This window comes from Melopsittacus undulatus, chromosome 4, assembly GCF_012275295.1.
Source record: "Melopsittacus undulatus isolate bMelUnd1 chromosome 4, bMelUnd1.mat.Z, whole genome shotgun sequence".
Classification (NCBI taxonomy): Eukaryota; Metazoa; Chordata; class Aves; order Psittaciformes; family Psittaculidae; genus Melopsittacus; species Melopsittacus undulatus.
Window position 1 is genome coordinate 46,679,211 of NC_047530.1, and position 22,140 is coordinate 46,701,350.

The 22,140-nt window shown below is 37.1% G+C and overlaps 1 protein-coding gene across 4 annotated transcripts in view; it reads left to right on the forward strand.

The window, feature by feature from the left end:
• Positions 1-22,140, forward strand: part of GPHN (gephyrin) — a 286,661-nt gene that overhangs the window by 240,236 nt on the left and 24,285 nt on the right. For all 4 annotated transcript variants that reach the window (XM_031049092.2, XM_005149265.3, XM_034062164.1 and 1 more), the window contains 6 exons: positions 2,837-2,929; positions 6,133-6,188; positions 11,165-11,284; positions 15,569-15,627; positions 15,843-15,996; positions 18,388-18,509. In XM_031049092.2, coding sequence (XP_030904952.1) covers positions 2,837-2,929; positions 6,133-6,188; positions 11,165-11,284; positions 15,569-15,627; positions 15,843-15,996; positions 18,388-18,509 — 604 coding nt within the window. The remainder of the gene's footprint in view (positions 1-2,836; positions 2,930-6,132; positions 6,189-11,164; positions 11,285-15,568; positions 15,628-15,842; positions 15,997-18,387; positions 18,510-22,140) is intronic.

Genomic DNA, 22,140 nt, shown 5'->3' on the forward strand with positions numbered 1-22,140 from the left:
AAGTCAAAGCATGCTGTAGTCTGTCAAATATATTCTTCCCTAACAAAAGAGGAGGATGAATAAAGATGTATTTTGAAACATGACTTTCACGTTGGTAAGAGTATTGCTCAGTGCCTGTATAGCTCATTTAGCCTCTTCCATATTAAGGAAAAATTCAAAAGATGGACTGTCCTAAAATATTTTACAAAAGGGCCATAAAACAAAGGGCTTTGAAGCATTTTTCCCACTTGCCATCATCAATATCTGGTGTGCAGCCCCCAGTTAGCCTTTTATTCCATCTGAATTGAGTTATCAGAGCATTGCTCCATGGGTATATAAGATTAATTTTTTAGACAGCATGATAAGGATTATTTTTCTGAAATTAAGAAGAGGCAGAAGTTTAATTGATACTACAAGTACAAAGCAGAGGCAATCCACACTTCATGGTTTAAGCCTCAGAATGGAGCAGTTTTACTGATTTAGTCCAGGAGCCTGGTAGAGTTTGAGCACCTTTTTACATTGGTTATTCATTTTGAACTAGCTGATTGTTTTGGTAGCGTTGGCCTTTTGTATCACACTGAAGTGCTACCAGGGCAGTATTTACAGAACGGGAGCAAATCCATCACCTCTAGTACAGTCTGTCTCACTGCTTTATCACAGTAATACCCTGAGAAATCAAAATTCTTCACAGGACTGTGCCAGTTTCACCAGATAAGCTTTAGAAAATACCTAAATTTAAAACGTTGTTTTAATGTAATTCTCCATTTTGCACTAGAATCAGAAAGCTATGGGCATCACAAGGGACAGTTTGATGACGTTCAAGTATTTCAAAGCATCTATTTTTAATCGCAGTTAATCAAAATTAGGTAAAACAGTAATTGCCCAAATAAAGGAGAGTACCGAGGTACTTCAGTTTCTCCTTTAGCTGCTGACTAGCTTAATTTTAAATGCCTACGGCTTTAACAAATAATTCTTACATTTTTCTCCCCTTAATAAATTTCATTCCCACTGCTAGCTGGCCATTTATTCCCTTCAAATCTTGCATGGCAGAATGCCAGGAACATACTGTTCAACTTTGCTTTAATTGGTGTGATTTTGCATGCAGACAAGAAGTAAAATGAAGACATAACATGCCTGCTAAAATTAGAAGCATCACTTTTGTATGAGATTTTGTGCATCTGTGAACAGAGGGTGTTTTTACTAGGCCTTTGATAGCTGCCTTTTCTATGCTGTAATTTAAATGTCTGTGCATTCTTTTTTTCAGTGCGAGCATACAAGCTTTTGTGAGCTTTCTAATAACTTCTGTATTGTTTATCTTTGACAGTGATACATAGTGATGCACAGACATACTAACAGCCATCACAAAGATGCTTTTCTGGTTGCTTTAACAGATGCTATCAGCATTTTCATAGCAATACCTGTTTCAAAAATTCAGTGAGTCTCCTCATGCTGAAAGATGATACATGTGGATGTGAGCATAATGATGTTATAGTTATTATAATTATAATTAATTACTAAATCACTTTTTGTAATAAGTAAAATATAACTTCCATTTATAACACCACTTTATGGAGCTGAACGCTTTCAAATCAAGTTGTCCGTTTAGTGTGCAATGTTAGGACTTTTGCCTTCCCAGAAAATCCAGAACCATATCAAGTTCCCTGTCTGTAAAACAAGAAACGTACTTCTTTTATGTATTTCTATTTTGGCATATCTGAAAGATCATAATCCATAAGGTACATATCCACACAAACTCTCCTGGCAGAAATATTCATGCATTCACTCATTCCTTCATATTTTCGGCTGCATATTGCCTTCTGTACCACAATACACTCCTAAGAGCTGTGGCCTCTATTAAGCAATAAGCTTTCTTTCTCCACATAGACATACTATACTGGAATCAAGCCAATCTCATTAGTTCTGACCTTTGTGCCCCTTCCTAGTCCCTCTAATTACACATATAATAAATATTCTTTCTCACTCACCCACTGTATGAAGGGATGAGATATTTATTTTCCACTCTGCTCCACATCATACTACAAAAAAAAACCCCTTTTGCTGGTGCCATAAAAGCAAACAAGTAGTGCACACTTGACTGAGGGTAAAGTAATTCCTGTCAGTCTCTACAGGGAGGCTGAGACAAATTGCAGCTCATCAGTCATAGCTGCTAAGTGAAGGGAAAGTGTATGTTAAAATACTTAGAACTATAACAGTGTAAATTTACATAAATAATCCTCACACTTAAATGCACTCACCCTCCATTAAGCAGAAATGCTCCTAGCAATTGGGCAAAGCTAATGTATTACAAAACTTATTTGTCAATTTATGGAAACTTATCCATCATTACTGTTTATATTGAGTCCTCTGGGCTCAATCCATCACCTCTCACCTTTTGCACACAAAATTAACTTTTGAAATGTAAATTTTAAAGGTTTTTTTTTAAAAAAACACTATATTTTTATTGAAATATGGGAAAGTATGTATTTTTAAGAGATCTCAGAAGAAAAACTTGTCTTGAAGAGACAAATACTTGTTTTTTCTGTCTCATCTTGAAACAGAAAAAGGCATCCAGAGCTGTTACTTCTGAGTGTGGATACTTGGCATTCAGACCTACTGTCAGCAGTTTTACTATAGTCAGGAACACAGACTTACCGAAGAAATCTTTCATCAGTACTTTCAGACTCCAGTCTTTTTTCATTTATGTAGAGACAGAAATCAAAAACCCAAGAGATCTATTCATGTCCCGTACACATACATTTCATTTATCAAAACTCGCTGCTTTTCACAGGTTTCTTTTCCCTTTCTCTAGCCATAATGACATGGAGCGTGGTCTGTTCTCTTTTTTTGTCTTTTCTAGATGGGATGGGCCGGGTCCTTGCACAAGATGTATACGCAAAAGATAATCTACCGCCATTTCCAGCATCTGTAAAAGACGGCTACGCTGTCAGAGGTAAAGTCTCACTTTGTAGACATATAGTGTCTGTAAAGCCACTTTGTAACATGTTGGTTCACCTGGTTTGGATCCAGCAATGGTTATTTTGATTGAGATTTTATTCAGATCATTGCTTATTATGTGCAAGACAACTGTCTTGAAGGCTGCTGAAACAATGGAAAACAACTGTCCATGAAATAGACTGTCTGCAAAGCCAGGCAATGGTTGTAGTCCAATAGCTTTCCTATCGATTTGATATAAAAATAAAAATCCAGGTCTACAAGATGAGTTTGACTGCAGCTGTCATCTATGTGTGTGAGAGGCAAGCAGACCAGTAATAGTGGCAAGGGACCAGATGTAGCCAGATTAAAATTCAGGTAATATAAAGCTGAGAAAAGCTAAGAAAGGAATCTCTGACTAGAATGCTAACTGACAAAGTGTTTGGGATCAGGCAAATGCTGTCTTGCGATATGATTGCTACAAAGGGAAAGCACAAGTACAATCTCAGTAAATGATTCTAAATACACAGAATAAGCAGAATGATTACAATCGCCATCTTCAACAACTTCTGCCAGAACCAACACAAAAGATCCTAATTTTTGGTGGTGGATTTGAATAGAGTAACAGGCAGGTACTTGAATGAATGCAGAGGAGGACACCAAAGCTGGTGAAAGAGCTGGAAGGCATGTCCTATGAGGAGCAGCTAAGGACTCTGGGTTTGTCTGGGTTAGAGGAAAGGAGACTGAGGAGTGACCTCATTGCTTTTTACAGATTCTTGAAGAGGGGAAGTGGAGAGGGAGGTGCAGATCTCTTCTCCATGGGATCCAGTGGTGGGAGGTGTGGGAATGGTTCAAAGTTGTGCAAAGGGAGGTTTAGACAGGAAATTAGGAGGCATTTGTTTACTGAGAGGGTGATCAAACACCGGAATAGGCTTCCTAGACAAGTGGTCAATGCCTCAAGCCAGTCGGTATTTAAGATGCATTTGGAAAAAGCCCTTAATAATTTGCTTTAACTTTTGGTCAGCCTTGAATTGGTCAGGCAATTGAACTAAATGATTACTGTAGGTCTCTTCCAACTGAATTATTTTGTTCTGTTCTAGCCTAGTCGAGTAAACCTGTTATCTCAAGATATGAGAAACAATGCTTGTAGGCAGAGATAATGTTGACAACATTAATGGAAATTTTTGACCAAAAAAAAAAGAATTAGTTTTCAGTCACATAGAACTGTCTGCCCAAAACCTGTTCCACTTCTTTGAAGGTATATCAGTTGCTCATCACCTATAAACTTTTTCTCCATATCATTTTTAATGGGGGAATAAAATCTAACTCAGTAGCATTTTACCAGGTCTAAAATAATTCAGCTATTAGGGATTATTTTTTGTTTTCTTCTGCTGGATTATACCAGGATATTTTTTTCAGGGAAGGTCTGACAACTGTATTCAGTAGTGTCATATGCATTATAAGGACAAGTAGTTCAAGGGTCCTTCTCCACTTTCTTATTTTATGGTTTGTTCTAAAGCTTATAGATTAAGCTGTTTGGTAGGGTTTTCAATTTAAGTCAAAACTTGACTAAGTACCAAAGATCCTCATCTGCAGAGTTGTATGTATGGATCTGCATCTGCAGGTGATGTATGAGTACAAATGTGATAAATCATTATATAGACTGAACGGGCAGTTCTGGTGTCGTCAACATACAAAGATCATGGAGCAGTTGGAACAAGTCCAGAGGAGGGCCATGAGGATGATCAGGGGACTGGAGCTCCTCCCATATGAAGACAGGCTGCGAAAGTTGGGGCTGTTTAGCCTGGAGAAGAGAAGGCTGCGTGGAGACCTCATAGCAGCCTTCCAGTATCTGCAAGGGACCTACAAGCATGTTGGAGAGGGCCTCTTCATCAGGAACTGTAGAAACAGGACAAGGGATAACAGATGCAGACTTAGAGGAAGTTCAGGTTAGATATAAGGAAGAAGTTCTTTACTGTGAGGCTGGTGAGGCACTGTAACAGACTGTCCAAAGAAGTGGTAAATGCTCCATCCCCAGGGGTGGTCAAGGCCACTTGGACAGGGCCTTGAGTGACACGGTTTAGTGTGAGGCATGTCTGCCCTTGTCAGGGGGTTTGGAAATAGATGATCTTAAGGTCCTTTCCAACCCTACCTATTCTATGATTCTGTGATTCCTGAAAGCAATTCTTCTCAACATGATAAGGTTATCTGACTGTCTGAATTATCTGACTGTCTGAATATTATCTGAATATCAGGACTTCTGAAATAAACAGAAGATACTAAGGTAAAGGTTGTCACTAATTAGACTTCATCTCTGGAAAATCAACTTTTGACAGTTTCAGATTTAAAATTAATAAAAAGACATATTTAAATATGATCATATGAACCCAGTTTGTCTGAACACTCTTGGCAGCATGCCTGCTGTCCTTGGACAGAATAAAAAGCATGTAATACCACTAGTGCAACTTGCCAAAAGAGCTTTGAGGCAGGCAGAAGCTTGAACTTTGTTAATAATGGCACCTTTGTTGTCCCTGTAAAAGTACAGATTTGGCTAAATTAGAAATCCTGGAGACTTTCAGTTTGTTAAATCAATCATCTCAGACTTTTAATTTTCAGAATGTGTTCAGTGAAAGGTATAAGGCATCTGGTTCGGTTCTAACTCCTGATGTTACAAAAAGAAGCACAACTCAAGACTTCTAATGTGGCAGTCCAGGTTGCACTGTCTTAAGCCCTATTGCTTTTCAGAAAATGCCAGACCTATAAGGTCATCTGTGCAGTCTGTAACCATTGCACTTGTCCACATTTTCCTCCAAAGGCAGAGATAGAATCTGGAAATATCAGTATTTACAAAATATGTGATAACCCTGTATTAGTTTTACAAAGAAAAAGATTTGTTCACAATGGACATATTTATAGAAATAATCTCATGAGCTCTTTTAATTATTTGTTATTATTATAATACCTCCTAATCTGCTTTTACTTGATTACTTATTGCCCAAAAATATTCAGTTAAAAGTACTATAGAACCTGTAATTTTCAAAATAATAAGCACAACTTGTAAGGACCTAAAATGTGAATTACTTGCAAATGTTTACATGTGAAATGTTCATGCTGACACTGAAGAACTGAGTCTTAGATCATTCTTTGGTTCTTCTACTCTTTATTTCTAATGTCATCTCTGTTTGGTTCAGCCTTTACCATTTGCATTGTCCATCTTAACAGCTGCTGATGGCCCAGGAGATCGATTCATCATAGGGGAATCCCAGGCTGGTGAGCAGGTGAGCACAATTTCTTTCCTTTTTTTTTTTTTAAGGTACTTTACTTTCATAAGATACTTAGTATTTTTTATAAGCCTTACTAGTGCTCCAGTAACTGAGCATTCTTGGGGGTGACATAAAGTAGGGCACAGCTGTACTACCCTCCTGCTATGTGCCTCAGGACATGATTTCAGAAAGGGAAGTAGTACAATTACATAAGGAACTAACAAGGATATCCCAAAATCCTTCCAAGTGTTGTGCTGACATGTCTGATAGAAGTGTATACAGTAATGTTTTGCCCTAGTACAGTGTTAGAGGACATAAGGTTTCTAGTGGCATTACAACTCATACACAGAGAAAAGCATTATTTAACCCCTTATTGCTGACAGATTTTTAAAGGGGTATCAGCCCAGTTACTGTTTCCAGAAGACGCTTGCATACTTCACAATGATCCCTGCAAAACAAAGTGTAAGAATTCTGTATAAAGCCTTTAAAGAAAGGTAATTATCAGAACAAACTTTTGGAAGCCTGTCAGGAGCTGGGTTTCTGTTATTGCTCTGGGGATTTTTGCTTGTTAAATGAAAAGTGTTTGTGCACCTTAGCACATATGTGGATTGAGTTTAAGAGCAAGTTGGGGCAGCACCCATTCATGACCTGCTGTGCTATATAAATATTCATGAATAGACACAATTTATGATTTGTTTTCAAACTCAAGAGCACATTTCATTAAATCGCTGTATTAATACTGGTAATGGGAAAAAAAATCAGTTATGTTCAGCCACTTTTATTATTCTGTCAATTTAATTATACATGCTGTCTTCTATTCAGGGGAGCATGAGTTAGTCCAAAATGTTTCTCCAACTCTTTAAAGTCCCAGTTTATAATTCTGTATATTGTATGTGAAATGATGGAGAAAGGGAATAAATAACAGCAAAACAAAGGATTGGTCAGTTTTAATGTTGATTATACAGTGTGGATATTTTGACTGTTAAACAAAAAAGTCCAAGTAAAATAGATGTATTTTAAAAGTTGTTTCAGGTTTTAGAAGTATTAACAGTTGCAGGATTATTCATTTTCTTAAAAAATGGAGTTGAACTGCCTCTAACTGTGTATTAGATGTTTATTTTGGCAAATCATAATAGATACTCAGAACTGTGAAAATTATTCTTGCTGTAGTTCCCATTCATCATCATGAATTAAACTTTGGTATAATGGACATCTTCTCAATACTGATATTCATGTGAACTTAGATTAATGAATATGTTATACAAAATACATAAAATTACTCTAAATATTAAAAAAAAGTAAACTAATGAATTTTGCAGGTTTTTTACCTGCCTTGGATTTTTGGCCCTTCTATCTGCATTTCCAGGCATTAGTCCAGAATCCAAAAGACTGACAACTATTCATACAACCCTCTTCATGGTCACTATAAAATACCAAGAGCTAGCAGAGTAACCTGCAGAATTATCACTCCTATCCTTATTCAGCTGTCATCAATATTATCATTTTGCTAGTCGGAAAATACAACAGCACAGTGATGCTGAAAAACAGGACTGTTGAAGCTGTGTCTAACGGGGAAGACTGCCCACAGACCTAAAGGGTTTCAAATCCTAATGAGTTCAGCAGGTTTGTACAAAGAATAAAAGGGCAAGTGGGAGCTTGCTTCCCTCCTACAAAATTCAGTTCACAAATGGTTCTCCACAGGGACAGTCTGTCCTCCCAGATAACTAGGAATAGGAAACCTCTCTGGCAAGGAACAAAAACTGGGTGGAGGAGGCTAGCAGAGAGAGAATAATTCTGAAAATACCATTGGCAAGTTAGAAAAATGAGGCTGTTGACCTCTGAATAATTGGTCAATGTTTTTTTCTTGAGCCAACACATCTTCAGGTTCATCTGCTTCCCAAGGAATTATTTATAGCCTTGGAAGGCTCCTCGGTCTCATTTCACCCTTCAGTCACTCTCAGCAGCAACATTCTGCTCTTCATGTTACAGACCAATTAACAGAATGATTCACAGCAGGGAGTTCAAAATAGGTTTAGATTTGGCTCCTCCTGTAGGGAAAAAGGTTATGTAAATGCTAAATAGAGAGGAAGAAAACAGGACTGAGACTTGCAGAGAGGTCTTATAACCAAACTGCACATTTCGGTATCAATTTGTAAATTGTGTATTATTCTCCGATTTCCATTTCTAGGTGGCTGCGTTTATATTAACAACCACTTTTTATTTTGTATTGAGGAAACCTTTCAGACTCTCTCCAGCACAGGGAGGCTAGGGCACATTTGAGAGTTCTACTCATGAACCATCCACATGGCCTCTGTGTGAAAAACTCAACCACAGTGGTTGTCTTCCTGAACACTTACATAGCTGGAGGTTAGCATTTCATGGAAGACCTTCGAAAGATGTAAGAGCCGCCGTGACTAATCAGCTGCAATACAGGGTGGAAACAGACATTCTATTAACTTGGGCCTTTTTACAGAAAGGAGCATGGGTCAGTGGAAGTCACACAGGAGAGGTGTAATATGTGCAAGAGAAAATGTCAGATGGGGGCTGTGCTCAGTAGATTATATCTGGGTTTTATTCAAGTGACTGGGATTAAATAAATTATCAGTGATGAAGGCAAAAGGCAGAACCCAATAGTGCCCTATTCCAGGTAAGTGAGAGATCTCTGAGGCCTGTAAAAGAACTGTGAAATTGTTATATGTTATTATGCTTTCTGAGAAGCAATCATTTATTTATCTTCATATTCTCTAGCACAAAAGAACACAGCCCTGGAGATTCACACACAAATCTTATGGTTGACTTTTGTTTATAAAGTTAAGCTGATCAAATTCTCAAAGGAAAAAAAAATGGAAATTAAGCATATGAGCAACACAACCAATTCTAAAAGCAGCTCTTACTGTATCATGAATTAAATGTTTCACATCATTACATCTCAAAAAAATTAACTCATCTAGTAATAAACTTCAAGAGCATGGGTAGTTACAGCACTTTTTATCACCATAGACAATGATTTCTGGCAGAATTGTTGACATTTTGTATTCTTTGTGATTCTTGATGCCCAAAAAGTGCATTTTAAATGGGAGAATATTTTTATACAATATACCCTGAAAATTGTCACTAAAGTCATCAATATGTTAGTAAGTCCAAACCAATTTTAGTTTTTTGTAACGTACCTGTAGACTATACCTACATCAATATGCGAAAGAGCTCCCATAATCCGAGGTGTAAGATTTGCCTTTTGCAAATTTGTATATTTTTTTCATAAAAATCAAAATAACACACTAGACAAGATTATCCTCACTTTTAAGTGTCTCCAGTTACTGGCACTGTTTCAGCTGTTCATCCATAGCGCCTTGCATAGTCTGTGGTGAGAAGTAAGTACCTTTTTTTTAAAAAAGTGTGATTTTTATGTCATCTGGTTTAGATACCTACTTCAGGATAACATGAATCTTGCCCTAAAAGCACAGTAACCGTGACATATGGCAAGTGTGAATTTTCCTCTTTTTTTTTTTTAGTTAGGATTTTATTTATGTTCTTCCCAAAGGATGTTACATTTTTGTTACCCATAGAACAGGGTCAGGATTCAGTCAGCTCAAGGCTCAGTTCTTTCTTGGGATACATAGGTCACTGTCATACTGTGGTAAACTAGATACAAACCGTTTCTAACCTGTCCCTGGGGCTTCTCACTCTGGGGCTTCTGTCTCAGTGTGACCAGTCTTTGAAATACACACATTTCAAAGTAATACTTCAGACGTTATGACAGTACTAAAATGGAGTAGAAGAATGAGAAAGGCGGTCACAGCTTTGTGCAGCTGAAATGTTGGTCACTGATCTAGAATTTGCAAATGTCTAACAGCCTCCTGTCACAAGTCATGGAGTAAATGACGGCAGGCAGTATTTCAGGTCCGTGGGTTGCTATCAAATACGTGCTAATTGTAGTCTGAGAAGTCCTGGACAAACTCCAGTGCTGCATATGGAATATAGAGTCAATCTGCACATGAATTATGAGTGTGATATGTAGAGAATATGTTGGTCTGATCACAGCTGTGTAGATCTGTGTGTAGCACATGTTCACTAGTAACAGTAACGCCTAAATAAGATGGGCTTCCTGAAGTGCTTCAGGGACCAAACAATCATTCCAGCAATGAAATCTCAATCATTATACCAGCTTCTTTTTTAGAAAGATTTTCTTTCAGGTAATTATTTCTTAAGTTCTTATAATCAAATATGGCCAAATTTTACCCTGGATTTTGAAAAATGTGTATTAAAATAGGCTGCCTGGTGAGAATTTTATTAAAACCATATAATTTGTCTTATCATGTTCTGATATTTTTTATTCTTTGTATTACTTCTGCTGAAACTTTGTAATGTACTGTGACTTTACAGAATTGTAGAATATTATCAATTTGCAGCTTTGCTAAACTCACCCTTACAAAGACAGGTATTCTGTGTTAATTAGTGTTGAGCTGTCTCTCAGTATAAGGAAATACACTTCAAAATGAAGCCACTGGTTACATTACTTATAAGCTGCTGGGGTTTTACATATAGTGTGCTGGTAAAATAAAACAGAACAAAAATGCAACCAAACCAAAGCAAAGAAATTTCAACCCTGAGGACCAGAATACTCTGCAAAATATTTATGTATGGAGAACTACTTGGTTTTTGCTCATGTGAGTTTCTAGAAGGTCACCATCTGTTATATATCTAAGCCAGTTATTTTTCTGAGCCAACCAGAGTACCAGTATATTGCTGCTTATGAAAGTTGTTCTTGTGATACAAAGGGGAGAAATGTGAAGCCACCTAGTATCTGATGATATAAAAGAAGTCAGATCTGAAGAAATGACCTAATGATCTTAAAGTACCTTAAAGTTTATACCTGTCGATATCACTAGCAGTATATCCAGAGCCACAGCAGAAATAAGAACTTTAGTTCTTCAGATTTCTTTCATAAAGTTGAAATGGTTTCAGGTTTTTTGGTTTTTTTTAATTTTCAGCCAACTCAGACAGTGATGCCTGGTCAGGTAATGCGTGTGACAACCGGTGCTCCAATTCCATGTGGTGCTGATGCGGTGGTGCAAGTGGAAGATACAGAGCTCATCAGGGAATCAGATGATGTGAGTCACGAGTTAAAAATCGTTTTTTCTTTTGTGTGCAATATAAAATGGCTCATGATACAATCCTGTAAATATGATGGTCCTGCAGGAAAGCTCTTCTGTTCATCTCAGAAATCTGAGGAATTTCACATCAGTTCCTAGTGGCAATTCTACTCATTTTTTCAGGCTGTGGTAACAGTACCACAGACCTACCTGTCTTGATGTTGATTTTTCATCACAGCTGTTGAATGCTGACACCAAAGTATTTGGGAGCATGATTTGAGTGAAAGTCGCATGCCTCCTGGAGATCCATAACTACAGTCCAATTTGTGTCCCTAGAGTAATTGCATTTTAAAATACAGAGTAATAGCAGCCAGAAGTATCTCCTTCTTTTCTGCTGAGTCTGCATTTAGCATTAGAGCAATCTTTATATTTCAGGATCATCCTGAAACTCAGCAACGTAAGGACTTTTAAAGTTCCTCTAAAGTCACCAAGTAAGAAAGGGAAAAGTTTTCTTAAAATACATATTGTTCCCAGAATTGTACTTTGAAATATTATATTGCAGCATTACTGCTGTTATAATTAAAATGGAATATGATTTTCTGTGGGAAAGTGAACTGGTTTAAGTCTGAAAAATCCAGGGGATAACTTGGATTATTTTAAATTATGCTATGAAGATGGTTCTATTTTATCAGAGTTGGTCTCATTTCAGCAAAGGTGAATTTGGTGGATTTTGGAGAATGTGTCTTGTGTGCATACCTTACAATAAAAGCATACATTTAAACTAAGGGGTTTTACTGTGTAACAGGCAAAGTAAGTGCCCCCCAATTTTTAGTAAAGCTTCTTCAATATACCTCTGTGCTCCTTTAAAATGAGAAAATTACTGAATTTAAGATCTCTGAAAACCAGCAAATGGATAAGGTGCATGTTACCTCAGAACATAGTCTTAACTCTGTTTAGCTTGAACAGATTTTCCAGCATGCCTGTAAATCATATTGGTGCTCTATCTTACAGATGCTGGAAAATGCCACAATAAAAATGAGTACTAGAATCATAGAATAGTTACGGTTGGAAAGGACCTTAAGATCATTTAGTTCCAACTCCCCTGCCATGGCCAGGGAAAATAATAGTAATTCTGACACACCGTTGTCTTAACAAAGTAAAATGGGATTTTTTGATGAAGTACATGACCTGTCTGTAGACAGCTCTATCCCAAACAGCCCATCTTAGACTTCATGTTCAGAGAATTCCTTCTGAATGATTACCTTACCCAGCTGTGACTTCAGGACACCATTGTCATGTTTTCCATTTGACACATTTTAAGGCAAGAAGATAGTCTCTTTTGACACAGCTTCCAAGTTCAGTTTTGGAATTAAGTATGTGCATGGTTCTCTGCTCAAATCAGCCTTTGCTCTTCTGCTGCTCTTCTGACAAGTTGTTCCGCTTCACCATAGCTCTATGCTAGCATTGCAATTGCAGCTGGGGTGTAAGCAGGTCAATTCTAGTGTTCAAAGCTGATGAAGACAACAAAAGCTCTCAAGATCCTTTCTTACGCCTTATTACTGTTAAGGCATAGATTTTTACATCTGAGGTCAGCAAGTTGTCTAGGCTGACCTTCTTTAGAAAGAAACTCAGTCCTGCTTTGAGGTACAGACGCATATGTGTAGATTATATCTTCCTGTAAAATATACTATTGCATTCCATGCTTGTTAATCATTCCATTAGCCTTACTAAGCAAGTTTTCTGTGGCTGTTGCCCACCTTATCATGAGAGGACTGTCATGCTGCAGAGCAACATACATCATAACCTGATATTTTCTACTTCTTTGGATGACTCTCCTCCCAGATCATACTTTTTCTGTCCATGTTCTCCTGTGCATGTGAGAACAGATTATTTGGTTATTCACTTAAACTGAGATTTTCAGCAAATGGTCGGCCACCTTCAGCTTCCTTTTTCTGCCTGTAAGTGGGAGATAGTACCCTTCATTGTCCACTTGTCCCTGAATATGCCACTCTGCTAATCCTGTACATAAATAATTAATATAGTTTCAATATTAAGGTATTTTTCTTTCTTTTTTTTGTGCCTGGGTGGCTACATATTTCAAGAATAATTTTCCTTTTAGTGGTAAGAATTCCTTCAGAGCTGGGATTTAACTAAAATGAAATCCTGAACATCTGAAAAATGTTCTTCTGAAAAGATGCAGAGTACTTTTTAAAGGAGCTGCTTGACCTCTAGTTGCAGTAGCAGTACTTAAATATCACAGCAAGCATTCCCCAAATGACTGCCGAAGTCACGGGTCTGAAAGGAATTGCATCTATCCAGCGGGAAGATATATTTTCATCAGTTTTCCAAATGCACAATCATTAAAAAAGATCCTTGCAAAAACATGTCTACATCCTTTTCATTTTGAGTTTTTATGTCACCTTGTAGGAAAAATGAGCCAAATGTGTTCAACCAAAACAATAGTTAGATCCTATATCAAGATTGAGCATCAGTATATCAGCGTGGGTGCTGGCTGTTAACAACCATCAAAGTAAACCACTCAGATGTAGTTGAAAATATATTAATAACCAGCAAGAAAAATGCTGCCTGACACACATCAAATGGAAGATGTGATACCTCCTGGCAAGCCTTACCACTAACCACCTTTAATTCTCTTGTATTCCTAAAGCTTTCTGGGGTACCTGTCAGTTTCATAAATAATAATCGCACATCACCATGTTTTCCACAGTCACTTTCCACTGTGCTTTTCAAACCTGGGATTACTAAATTCCTAAAAAATGTTTTTTTCCACTTGTTTCCTCTAATCCAGGAGTCCTAAACAGGACCTTTTTTATTACTCAAATGTATGCTCTTTGTTCCCTAGAAACTTCCTGGATATCAAAAATATGGAAAATCTGGAATTTCATGACTGTCCAAGCACCCCCCAGAGTTGTAAAAATAAAATAATACTTAGTCTAACTGTTGCCTCAGATTTTCATCTCAATCTAAATCATATTCTAGAGTTTCAGGTGTGAATAAGGGAGGTAAGAGGACACACTGGGCATCAGCACAGCCATTTTGGATATTAGCAGCCAAAAATACTCTCTTCTCTTAAACAAGGGGAGCAGGTACAAAAGAAAAAGAATTTGCATTTAAAATGTATTTTGAAAATGCTGTGGTAAAGTAAGAAATAAGGTTTTTCAGGGTTGATGTTTTTGATCATTTCCTGGTTTCATTTATCCATTTTCACAGTAGATAGACAGAATCACAATCTGAACATAGCACCACATTCGTTAACTTTAACTTTGGGGCCTTTCGTTTATAGCACTTAGTTTGAACTCAGAAAATGCATCTTTAAGAAAAGTGGTGTTTCACAGTTTTCTATGCAATAATATAATTCCTGTAAAAATTCCAAGTGACAATGATGTGCCTGTTTGTCTTGTAATATTAGTTTCTGATTTATAACTTTGAGGTACTGTAAGTATGAAGCACTACATGATAATGTAAAAACAAAATCTGTTCCAGTGTAAGCAACTGTTGTTTTAGTGCTACAGACAGACTAGCAGTCAAAGCTGAGCATATGTATCATCAACCCACTCACAGGGCATTTAAATCAAATGTTAACAATATAGGTCATGCGCCATTTGTTTGCACTTATTTGCATTGAAAGAGTGAACAAACCATTGAAATTCTGAAGTAATAAGGATAAATATTAAAGTAGAAATCAGACTTTTAAAGCCACTCTCTCTTGTTGTGGTTTAACCTCATGAAAAACGTGGTCAAATCAGACTTACTCTGATTTGTACAAGGCTCTCAAGTAGGTGTTTCCACTGCAGGAGTCAACGTGAAAATCCTGAAACACCTAGTGCATATAGCATCTTCCTGTCTTTCTGTAGATGTAGTGGTATATTGCCTGTCAGAATAATGGTCTCTTTGAAATGTCATCTTTGAAATTGTTGGAGTGCATTGAGTTGGGTGAGAGAAATAGAAAGAAACTGCTTGATATACCAGATCAACAGACAAACATAGGACATAATATAAGAAAGATAAATAAGTGCAGAGATCATTAAATAAAGGAAGGTAAAACTATATATTCAATGCTGGTGAGCTCATCGAAGACAGAACTTCTTAGAAAGCAGTTCCATTTTAGCACACATTGTATTACAGTCTTGACACACGGATCAGGAGAACAGTGATGATATTTAAACCATACAGTCTCAGTGTAATGAGCACCATAAGATGTGCAGACTTCTGAGAAGTTAAAGGTAGTTAATCTTCTCTGAATAACCCAGCTGACCATATTTGATCTCCTTGTTTTTGTAGGGTACTGAAGAGCTAGAGGTTCGAATCCTGGTGCAGGCTCGACCAGGCCAAGATATCAGGTCTGTAACAGCTTCCTTCATAAACAGTAAAATATCTCTGTAAGGAATTGAAGGCCTGGTGGTTTCTATGGCAATTTTTTAACCCTAGGTAGTACTGACATTTTGAAAACCAAAATAATAACCATCCCTGGACACTCCTTACCTGAAGCAGGACCAATCAAGGAAATACATTTTTAATCTCATTCTGTTTTTCTTTCATTTTTCTCTGCACTCAGACCTATAGGACATGACATTAAAAGAGGCGAATGTGTGTTGGCTAAAGGAACACACATGGGTCCATCAGAGATTGGTCTCTTAGCAACTGTTGGAGTAACTGAAGTAGAAGTTAACAAGTTTCCAGTGGTTGCAGTCATGTCCACAGGGAATGAGGTAAGAAAAGTATGTTTAGATGAAGGTCTGAGTTACTGTATCTTCCTTGTGACAGTGTTTTGGAAAGTGGCTTCTACCCTATTCCCAGGCAGACTTGCTTTTTGAACTGCAACTTGCGCTGACATGAGGTATTTTAATGAGTGATCAATCCATAATAGTCTGCTTGTGCCATTGCTTTCTCCCTCAATGGTCTCTTACAAGTCTCACACACTGTCTTTGCCAAAAATTTGGTACTGTATCCAACCATGTGCCAGCTGCTTTCTCCTGCTGGGAAGGGAGGTCCTGGTGGGGTAGTCAGGGAGGCAATTTGTACTGCCAGTCATGACTGGAAGAGAAATTCCTTTTGAGCAGCACTCCTCTGTAGATATAGTGCAAATACCAGATAACCTGTCTTTGAAAACTGAGTAGCACTACCAAATGCCTTGCTGTAGTGGTGTGCCTTAGTATTTTAATCGTAGCGCATGTTGAAATCCATATAATCTGCAATTGCTGGAACTGCAGACCAGCTTTCTAATTGCTTTCTTTTAAATACAGCAGAAAAATCAGATTCAAGATTAACTTAATTTAGGGATTTTATGTATGCAGGAGTTGACCCTGGCAAGCAACTATGCTTGCTCATTCCTTCTGATAGCAGGACAGAGAGAGAACAGGAAGAACAAAAGCAAAAGAATTTGTGGGTTGAGATAAAGTCAGTTTGAGTTTAAAGACAGCGTGGTTTGACCTATAATTTTGATTGTCTTGTGAGATAAACTTGAAATCCAGACAGAAACATAAACCCCATAGCTGTATTCCATACAGCTTGAATATGTTAAATTTTGAACTACTTTGGATGCTTTTAATAAGTTGAATTTTGTAATCTGCCTGTGTCCTTACAACTTCCACAACCCCATTGAATGTTACTTTGTGACTACTGGGTACTGTGGGTGACAGAGGAGGCCAGCCTTGCTAGGACAGAATCTTGCCAGATTTCCTAACATAAATAGGGTGTGTTGTGCAGGAAACATACTGCTAATTGAAGAACAAATCCAAAGAGCCACAAGGATTGCAGGTGATGGTTTTCTGAATAGTACCTTCTGTATGACTGAAGGTTCTTGCATTAAAGGGTCCATTATCGATGTGGGCGCTGTCATTTGTATCTTGTGTTAAAAAAGACCATAGGATCATAAAATAGTAAAGATTGGAAGGGACCTTAACACCATCTAGTTCCAACCCTACATGGTGGGTTTCTTAAACATCCTATGGAAATCTTCACTATAAATAGAAACAGAAGTAATGCTGCTAGCCAAAGCATTAAATTTTAGCCATGCTCCACTTTCAGTTATTCTGACCTTGCTACCTAATACTATGGCTGTAATTTTCACATAGGCATTTTTATTATTGTTTACCTCCTGACAATGTTGCGTTGTCCTTCTGTGTCCTACAAAAAATATCCTATTGTATGTAAAATATGTTTACATATGTATGTTTGTTTTGTAGTTTAAATTCCACGATATAGGATGTGTGTAAGGCAATTGCTATGATACTATCTTGAAAGGAAGATTTTAGTCCAATTCAGTAATTGGTATAAGAACAAAGGTTTAAGCTTCTGTCTATTATTCCAATACAGATTATTGTATTTTAAAAAAATATCTTTATTGGTAAGTAAACAATGAACTTTAAAATTTCTTTTAATACCTTTAAATCTAGTTAGCAATATTGATGAGGTTCCTTTGGAAGCATTTAAATAGGAGCAGTAGCTTGGAAACTTAAAATTTGTAGTTTGATTCCTAATGTCTGAGATTAGAAGCCAGGTGCTCATAAGAAGAAAGAAGGTTTTGCAAGCTTGGACCAATAGAAACAAACTAAGCAACATGGAGGATTGGATTAAACAAGCATATATCTTATTAAATTAAATTCACTAATCTCTTTACATATAGAATCATAGAATCATAGAATAGTTAGGTTTGGAAAGGACCTTAAGATCATCTAGTTCCAACCCCCCTGTCATGGGCAGGGACACCTCACACTAAACCATGTCACCCAAGGCTTCATCCAACCTGGCCTTGAACACTGCCAGGGATGGAGCATTCACAACCTCCCTGGACAACCCATTCCAGTGCCTCACCACTCTAACAGTACAGAATTTCCTGTATATCCAATACAGGAGAATATCCAATCTAAACCTCCCCTGTTTAAGTTTTAACCCCTTACCCCTTGTCCTATCACTACAGTCCCTAATGAATAGTCCCTCCCCAGCATCCCTTTAGGCCCCCTTCAAATACTGGAAGGCTGCTATGCAGTCTCCATGCAGCTTTTATAGGTGTCTAATATTCTGTCCCATATGAAGAAGAAAATTGTTATTTGTGCAAAGTATTGCAAGTAGACTGATGAAAAGTGTTTCTGGTTTTATAGCTACTGAATCCTGAAGATGACCTCTTGCCAGGAAAGATTCGGGACAGTAATCGTTCAACTCTCCTAGCTACAATCCAAGAACATGGCTATCCAACGATCAACTTGGGAATTGTAGGAGATAAGTAAGTACCACGTGTTAGTAAAGATGTCACTTCATATTCATGTGGTGCGCTTTATGGCATCCATGGAAAAAAGAAAAGACAGAGAAAATGTCACAATGTGATAATGTTGTGACAGGGCACATCTTGAAGATGTTTTACCCCTTTCATTAGAGAAATAAATAAGTCTATTCTATTATTAAGAGGGATAATTTGATAATTTTTTTCTTGACTGGTGTTTATCTTGTTTTCCTTCTGTTCATTGAAGCATCTATTACTGTGCAAACTGTATTTATTGCTGTACTGTCATTACAAGCACCGTACTTAAAAATGCAAAAAGAGTAATTTCTACAGCAACTATACTTTTTTCTGATCCAATAAAGAAGGACAGCTTTTCTCAGGGTTTATTTTCCATGACAAAATTAATTTAGAGTATCAAATTTTGTCAGATGATGAGCAAGTGTCTTTTGGGGAAGGCCCCACTGCTGGGTGTTGCTCAACATTTCCAGAAATGTATCAAAGAATTCAAAAGAGTGAATTTTTTTTTTCCTTTAATGGTCTCAACTTTGATTGTCACAGAGTAGTAGCTGTGATCGGTCTTTCTGTTCACCTGACAGTGATTGCTTCTTGTTTCCCAGTGGTAGCAAAGTAACGTCTCCTGTTGAGAGCTCTAGGATGAGTGATTGAAGTGTTCAGTCTTTTGTCCTTTGCAAGGCTGTGCAGTGCCTGTCATCCATGCCCTGAGTTTCTCAGCATAATGTATTTCCTCAATTTATTGTGCCCCAAAGGCTCTGAACAAGTTTTCTTGTTTCTCATTTTGGATATCAAACCAACTGACAGACTTGGTTTGATGGGGAGTTGTTCAGGTTCACCTCTACATCTTTGAGGAAAGGGTTATTCCTTGTAGGTAGTTAAAAGTGAGGCCAGATCTGAAAGAAGTGAAAAGAAAAAAAAAAAAAAGAGAGAGAAATTGTGAATTTCAGCATCCACTTTCCACATTCATTGATGGTAAAATTTCCAAGCAGTGAAACAAGGTTACTGCTAGGGAATAGCTTGTTTCAAAATGAGTCTTGCTTGTGCAGGATTCAATACAAAGCATCTCTGGTTTGACAGAAAGTACGTGAATGGGCCAACCACTGGGTGGTTTTACAATAGTGAACCAACCCGAATGGTGGCTCCAGGACATGCAGTTGTATTTGAAGTATTCATGTAGGGAATGTGATGCACAGCTACTCTGGCCTGGCAAGACTCCATTGTTATTCCAAATACTAATAAATATCAAAAACCTTCTGCCCATTAATGTTTCTAGTATCAGGTGGTGATTTTATGAGAACAGAGTCTAAGCTCATGAAACTGTTCATGAGAATGTAAAGCTTATTTATTTTCTATGGCCTTGTCCTAACCAAATAGTTATAGTCTCAAATTTGCTATAAAGTCAACCAGAGTTGAAGGTCATTGTGCAAAAATATGATTATGTGCTCCGTTGCCTTCAGGACTTTTTTCTGTTATCTCCTAGACATGGAGTATCTGTGAAGATAAATAATCTTGAAGGCCTTCAGTAATAAATAACAAATCATTTTTAGAGTCATAAGATCATAGAATCATTTAGGTTCAATAAGAACTTAAAGATCACTGAGTTCAATGGTTAACTGAGCACTGCCAAATCCACCACTAAACCATGTCCCTAAGTGCCTGTGCATCTTGAAAATACCTCCAGGGATGGCAACTCAACACTCTCCTGGGCAGCCTGTTCCAATGCTTGACAGCCCTTTCAGTGCAGAAGTTTTTCCTAATATCCAAACTAAACTCCCCTCACGTAATTTGAAGCCATTTCCTCTCTTCATATCACTCAGGAAAAGAGAACAACACCTCCCTCATTATAACCTCCTGAAGGCAGTTATAGATAGTGATAAGGTCTCCCCTGAGCCTTCTTTACTCTGGGCTAAACAACCACAGTCCCCTTTACAACAAAATACATCTGCAGTTCTGTTTCAGTCAAAGGAAAAATCTGATTATGTAAATTAGTTCAAATTTAAATTAGATAGTAAGTATGGTATAATTTCGTTATGTAATAAAGCCACTAAGCAAATGTTGAACAAATGCAAGAGACGTACTCTTACAAAGAGTACAGTTTTGGTGATTTAGTCAGCATGTTTATAGAAAAGATGAACAAGCCTCCAGTGTCTGTTACATGGTTTACTAGAATTAAACCATAGATTATGTGTGTGTGTGTTCATGCTCATATGTATGTGGAGTTTGTTTTGTATGTATAGTATGTAACTAAAGAGTGAAAAAAAAGAAAGATTTTATGTGCTTGCAATACCTGTAGTAAAAATAGAAGTGGTAAAAATAACCAGCAAACAATACTTCTCAGAAGGGGAAATTAAAGATCTGAATTTTTTTCTTTGAAAGTATCACTGTAAGGTACTTCTTCATTCCCGTATTTCACACTTGGGTGTTATATATTTCTTTTTTCCTGTTTCTTTTTGCTTATACATTTTAAATTTAGTAAATTTTTACTCCGTTTTACTGGCAGTGTCTCTGTATACCAGAAGAGTTTGAGAGAGCACATAATAGGGAGTGCAGTTGAGCAGTATTATTGTTGTAATCAGTCAAGATTTTAACGAGCATGGGAATTCTGTCAGTCATATTTACAGAGCTAATAATCAAATTGTTTTAGAGTAGTACTTGCAGAGATAAACTTAGAGATAAGTATTCCTGTATTTCAGTTCAGTGTGCATTTCACAGGTGTTTAGGTAAGAAAATAGCTCGTGCAGCTGCTTCACAGCCTGGAATTGTGGTAGTTGTAAACACATTGAAACAGAGTAAGTGAAAGGATGGGGAAGCACATGGAATGTCTGTGAGTGTCTGCAGAGTAGTTAGGAACACTTCAAAAATGCCTTTGCTTACTAATCATATGTGAAGTTACATTTTGAACTGGCCACTCAAGTCTCACTTCAGCCAATATTTGTATTTTCAATTGAAACCAACAATTGCTTTATTTTTTTAACATTTTAACAATTTCTGAGTTGTCATTGTTTGTTTCCATTCTCATAACCTGTATGTATTACTCAATATTCAAAATGAAAACAGAAAGTTCAAAACACATAGGTAAGATCTACAATTAAAATCCTAGGAGCAATAGGAAAATATAACAAACCTGGAAAATGTGATACAGCTGAAGCTACGTCTGGCTAGAAGCCAAGATTTTCTCTATTTGTGTTCTTAGCATGTAAAAAGCAAGCTGTTTGAAAAGCACACATCTCTGAGTAGAAATGGAAGTTACTCCATTTCTAAAACTACTCCAAAAACAACAAATGCAAAAACAAAAAAGGAAAGAGCCCTTCTGATGTTCTTAACTGTCATGTCTTTCATCTTTGTGTGAATAGGTGAATAACTTGTCAAAAAATTGCAGACAGTTGGCCAGTTAAAACTGGTATTCCAATGTGCTTTTGAATGTTGTCTCATATAACAAGACCGAGTTAGAAAGGCTTCTAATTTAATTTGTTTGCTTTTAGTCAATGAAATTATTTGGTTCTTTAGAAACCATTGATAAAATCAGAGTTACATCTTTAATCTGATCTGTAGAACCATTGACTTAATTATCAGGATATTTGTGTGTCTGATTATTTCATTTGTGTTGTTCTTTGTATCC